Raw genomic sequence first — 5553 nt, 5'->3', positions numbered from 1 at the left:
TCAAATAAGACAAAAGAAGAGTAAAAAGTGAGACTTAGTGTACGTTATGGACTCGAAGGAAGAAGAGAAACAAACGTATGAGTGCTGAAAATGTGTTAAAGTGAAAAAGGAGACGAATGAAAGAGAGCAGCAGCTATCTGCTTTCTGTGGGATCAGGCTGTTCTGTAATGACCCATCAGGAGGAATAATGTTGTTTCCGAAGCCAAGGCCGTATTTACAGAGCACTTAGACCGACTCCAGCCCCGCTAAAGGCTGCATCCACACTCCACTTCTCTCTCTCTATCCTTCCATGTTCTCATCAAGGTGCTCTGAGTTCTGCAAGTGGTTCGCCTCTCGTCAGGGTGTGTGTGTGTGTGTGTGTGTGTGTGCTCTCACCTCATCCGCTTCTTCTCTCTCCAGCACTGTGACTCTGAATGGGAGTAAATCTGAAACACACAGAGTTGAGATTAGTGACATGAACATGAAACCTGTAGTGAGTGATGTGTAAACAGGAACGGCCACAGATCAAAACTCCAGAACGTTTTGATCTGGAACGCTGCCAGAATCCTCCTCCTGTCTGAGCGCATCTGACCGCCCCGTCTTCTGAGGACCAACAGAAGTCAAACTGATGTGGTGGGAAGAGAAGCACGTGTTGACTAGACCTGTGATAAAAGCACCACACTTGGCACGGTGGTTCTCCAGCGTTCCTCTACTGAACAAAGCTGCTCAGCTGGACACTTCCAAGATGGCGTCCGTTTACTGTAGAATGTGGTTCCTGCTGCAAAAGACCTTTCCCTTTAGTTTCCCCCATCGATCCATAATAATTACCTTTGGAGGCAAACCTCACCGAGCCAGGAGCTCTGACTGAGCGTTCAGATAAACCCACGCCAGCACGCTCTGCGGGAAGATGTTTTGAGAGTCTTTTACAGACTCCAGAATGTGAAATCCAAGAAGAGCAAACATGGGCAAAAGATCAACCTTCTCACTGTTTCATCTCAGGTCGGCGTAACAGCACACTCTGGGATGCAGGACGTCCGGTCCCGTCCATCCACCTTCTGCCTGTCTGTGGTTGTGTTGCAGTGGCGACAGGCACAAGAGGGGAGGCAGACCGCCTTCTCCCAGCGACACTCGCCAGCTCCTATAGAGGGTCCCCCACGCAGGAAAGAGGGAATAAAATGGTTCTTCCCAGGTTCTCCTACCTGTATGATACACTTGGAAAAACTCCAGATGGAAGCCACCAGACAAAAATCCACCCAGGCACCCAAAATCCACCAGATGACTCATTTTGAGCCTTGGAGAAAGTATTTCCATCAGGCTCACCTTCTGATCAACAACTCTTCTGCATTGAGCTGCAGCCACCTTAGGAGGAGCAGCGTCTTCCGGATGACGGAGCTCCTCACCTCATCTCCAGTGCTGAGGCCACCCAACAGAGGCGGACCATTTCAGCCACCAGTCTCAAGGATGTCCCCGTCTCATCACCCTAGGTGGAACCTAGACGAACCAGTAAGTCCAGAGAGCCTCTTTTCCACCCAGCTCTCTCTTCAGAAGGTGAAACCGCGCAACCTTCTGCCTGAAGGAAGGAGGGTGAAGAACCCCTGGGCTGGATGGGTGAGGTCCGTTTAGTGGTTTGCTCCGGTTCTGGTCCTGCTCGTGTTGGTTGTGTACTTTCTTTGTATAAAAGTAACAAAAGTAGTTGTCAGATATTTTCTACTTTTATTTCTCTCGTTGATCATGTCTACCTTGCTGCTGCGTGTTCGTTTATTCATGTTCCTAACGTGTTTAATGAAATCAGCCATCCGTGTTCAGGTGAGTGGGCGGGGCTTTCAGCCTCCTCCTCCAGCTCCGGTTCCAACACTAAACACGTGACGACGGCTGCATCGGGGCTGCACTTCAACAAAAGGGAGAAGAACATGTGTAACGGTCGCAGTTAGATGTGGTTATTCAGTGTCATTTGTTTGATTTAACTGTGGAAATATTTAATTTAATGTCTTTGGTGATTTGACGCCACCTGCTGGCTGGATTGAATTTTGACACTGGAAGGTGCGCTTGAGGGGAGCGAATGATTAACGGACACGAAGCACGGAGAAGCGACCCAGAAGAAGCTCACGTCGGATAAAGAAAAGTGGACATGGACTGAAATTGCTTATGAATATTAAGTGGAGAGGCGCACACGGCGTGTTTGTATATTTATCTGTATTTGCATTAATATCTGAGTTATAATTTAATGTATTAATATTTGTGTTTATTGTTGTAGTTTTTCACGGTGTTTGCTGGTAACAAGAAGATAAAAGAACCTGTTGAACATCAGTTGGCGCGCGGCGTTTTCTTCCACTAAACCCAACATCATTCTTCATGAGCAGTTACAATGTGGCTCTAGAGAACTGGGCCTGAGAGCTCCCAGTGACAGGAATGCTGACCAACGACTGCAAGGGCGCTCCACAAACATCTGGAGAAGGGCGAGGGCTTGGTTTTCCTCTAAAGTCAGAGAATAAAAACAGTAACTTGTGAGGAAAACCAAACCCCAGGAAAGGTCACAGATGAATCAATCAGGAGTTTCGGACAAAAGGATGAATCCTCTGAGCTGTAAATCTGGATTTCAGTATTCTGTTTGCAGTTTTCTCTTTACTTTCATCCACTCCAATCTCCTCTAAATCCTCTTTTGTCTCTCCACCTCCCAGAGTTTTTACTTTTCTCTCTTTCATCTCTCCATCCTTCCTCATCGATCCCCACCCTACGGGCTGAGTGACTCATTTCTCTGGTCGTGTCTCTCTGCTGTTGGTCGTTTTCCTTCTCTTTCTCTCGTAAACCAAACACTTAAAGTCCATAATCCCCCCTTCAGTTTCCCTCTCTCTGTTTTTCTCTTTCAGCAATTATAATCCCCCCGTCAGTCCTTCTGTCCATCCCCAGCCCCATCTCTCCGCTTCCTTTCATGGAGGCAATCTTTAGAGGAGATTAAATGGCTATGTTTAATTTTAGCTCGACACTGTCAGTGTGATGCAGCAAGTTTTCTTCAACATTTGGAAAAACGGATTGCAGCAAAGGACCGCCCCTGGAATTAGAGACGTCAGAAATAAAGCACAGGATGATTTCAGTCTCACCTTAATGCCCTCAGAATATTGCAAAATAATCTCGATTCAATAATAAATAGCTCAGATTTTTCAAGATTACTCGTGGCTCCTTTTCTACACCCTGTCTCCAGCAGAGGGCGCTGTTTTGGTAACATGTCTGAGTTCTGCTCACTAAAAGGCTTCTTCGTTATTGTTACTGTATTTCTTTGGGCCTGCAATAACATTTGTTTAATAAGAAATAACTAGTACATAATGTTCTTGCTGAATTTGTTGTGACACGCACAAGTTACTCAGAATAATCTGGAGCTAGATTTGGATGAAATACTGAAATAGGAATGTCACAATCCCATAGAAAGTATGAGTACTGTTTCGAATCCGTGTAGAATGGCCGCACCTCTCGATCTCTATTGTTGAACATCATCTCTGCCATTGTCAGGGTTTCCTGGATTGTTTGAAACTGTGGTGGTGGTGGTGGTGGTGGTGGGGGGGGGGGGGGGGGGGGGGGGCAGAGACGTACGGAGACGGTCGCTCTGAGACATGGGACCGTATGTATTTTGGTGAATATTCCTGCTGGAGTGTGTAAAACAGCTTTTTGTTTATTTAAAATTAAATTAAATATAAAAAATTATTTAACTTGAAATAAATTGTAATGGTTGATTCCCACCTTGGCTGTTGTGGTACAGCCATGGGCGGAGCTTGGTGATGTCGGTTCATTTTGGGTCCCAGCCAGATTCTCTGTTTACGTTTTTCTTCCCTCTCACTGCTTCCTGCTGCTCTCTCCCTCATTCATTTTTCAATTCAGTTTTTTTATAAAGCGCCAAACCAGGACCAGAGTCGTCTCAAGGACCTTCACACAGTAAACACACAGGTCAGGTCATTAAGCCAATCAGTAACAAGTTTCCTATATAAGGCACACAGCAGGTCGCATCGAGTCACTGACTAGTGTCAGAGTCTTTACAGCAATCCTCATACTAAGCAAGCATGCAGCGACAGTGGAGAGGAAAACTCCCTTTTAACAGGAAGAAACCTCCAGAGAATCCTGGCTCAGTATAAGCAGCCATCCTCCACGACTCACTGGGGATGGAGAAGACAGAGCAGACACACACACACACACACACACACACCTGAGCAGGTATTCTGTTTTAAGAATTATAATTATTTTTTATTATTTGCTTTTTCTGTCTCAAAAAATAATCCTGCTCAGAAGTCGTCATGTTCATCCTTTCTGCCACTGTGTGTGTGTGTGTGTGTGTGTGTAGGAGGGAGAGAGAGAGAGAAGGAGTTAGTGTGTCTGACCACCAGGTGTCACTGCAGCTCCATGTGAGGCAGCTGTCTTCTGCAGGCCTCAACAGTTCAGTCAGTGCATCCTCAGCACCAGGCTCATATTATAAAAGATGGCCCCACTGAAGGCTCAGGGCTTTTCCAAACCCCCCCCACCCCCAACATCTCCTCTCAGGCGCATGAGGCTGATGGTCTGAACAACCTGACGCAGACAAAATCCTGCAGCTCACTGCTGCTGGAACCAGTTGATAACGGATCGGTAAAGCATCTAAGAGCCACACAACCACCCACAACCGTTTCATCCTTCTGGGAAGATCCCAGATTCTACAGCAGGAGCTCATCGTCATTCCACTCATCCAAGAAAACCAAAGAAAAGAAACTTCCTACAGCCAAATCTGCTTAAGTCAGTGACGGTGCGTTTCTCTTCACCCATTATCCAATCCACCCTCATCACGTCCATCGTGGTTCCGGTTCTGCTGCTGAAGACAACTGGAGAGGTCATCCTGAGGAACTGAGTTCTCTCCATCATCTGCTCACCTCAAAGTTTACTGATGGCTGACATGTTCTTGTACTTGAGTGTGTATTAGTTTGTTTTTGTGTCTCTATAAGAACGTCTCAGTCCAGAAGACGACATCCTTAAGCCTGAGGATGATTCTGACCTGTGATCTGATCAGATCTGTGCTGAGATGTTCTGGATCAGTAAAATTACTGCAGTCCTTTTGGTGCTCCGAGTTAGGGTTCGGGTTATTGACGTGTTAACTAAAGACGTCTTCAATACGAGCTTGAATTGGGTTCGTTCTGACCTGGTTGGTGCAAACTTCATTTTTTGTTACTGAGCAGGAACCGTCCAGGTGGATTTTCAGTTGGAGAATATTGGAAATCAACAAAGATTTCAATAATTTAAGCAGCACAGATTACTGGCAGCAGTTTCCTGCATAAATACCCGGCTAGACCATGAAGTCAGCGTGAGAAAAGACGGTGTTCTGTAGGCAGAGACTGAACATCTAACATGCATGTGTTAGAAAAATTAGAACCAAATCGAACATTTAAAATGAAGTTAATCAAGATTAGAAATCTGTGGTTTCAGCCTAATGTCTGCCAAGAGGGATTAGATTAAATCTGATCACATATTATTCTGAGATTAGGGCAGAACGTTGGCGACACCAACCCACTTTGTTCTGACTGCACAACAAACAAACAGGTGTGTAGCGACTGAGCAGAGATA

The 5553-nt window shown here is 45.8% G+C and overlaps 2 protein-coding genes across 2 annotated transcripts in view; one reads left to right on the top strand and one right to left on the bottom strand.

Moving 5' to 3' along the window:
* The window catches only part of LOC139062544 (uncharacterized), a 10631-nt gene extending 8345 nt beyond the window's left edge, over nt 1-2286 (top strand). The window contains exon 5 of the mRNA XM_070543683.1: nt 979-2286. Within this exon, the coding sequence (XP_070399784.1) occupies nt 979-1602 (624 nt within the window). The 3' untranslated portion in view covers nt 1603-2286. The remainder of the gene's footprint in view (nt 1-978) is intronic.
* si:cabz01090165.1 (leucine-rich repeat and fibronectin type III domain-containing protein 1-like protein) overlaps nt 1-5553 on the bottom strand; it is a gene marked incomplete in the record, with an annotated part of 417649 nt that overhangs the window by 741 nt on the left and 411355 nt on the right.

This window comes from Nothobranchius furzeri, chromosome 13, assembly GCF_043380555.1.
Source record: "Nothobranchius furzeri strain GRZ-AD chromosome 13, NfurGRZ-RIMD1, whole genome shotgun sequence".
In the NCBI taxonomy this organism is placed as follows: Eukaryota; Metazoa; Chordata; class Actinopteri; order Cyprinodontiformes; family Nothobranchiidae; genus Nothobranchius; species Nothobranchius furzeri.
This window is presented reverse-complemented; position numbering and strand designations above follow the sequence as displayed.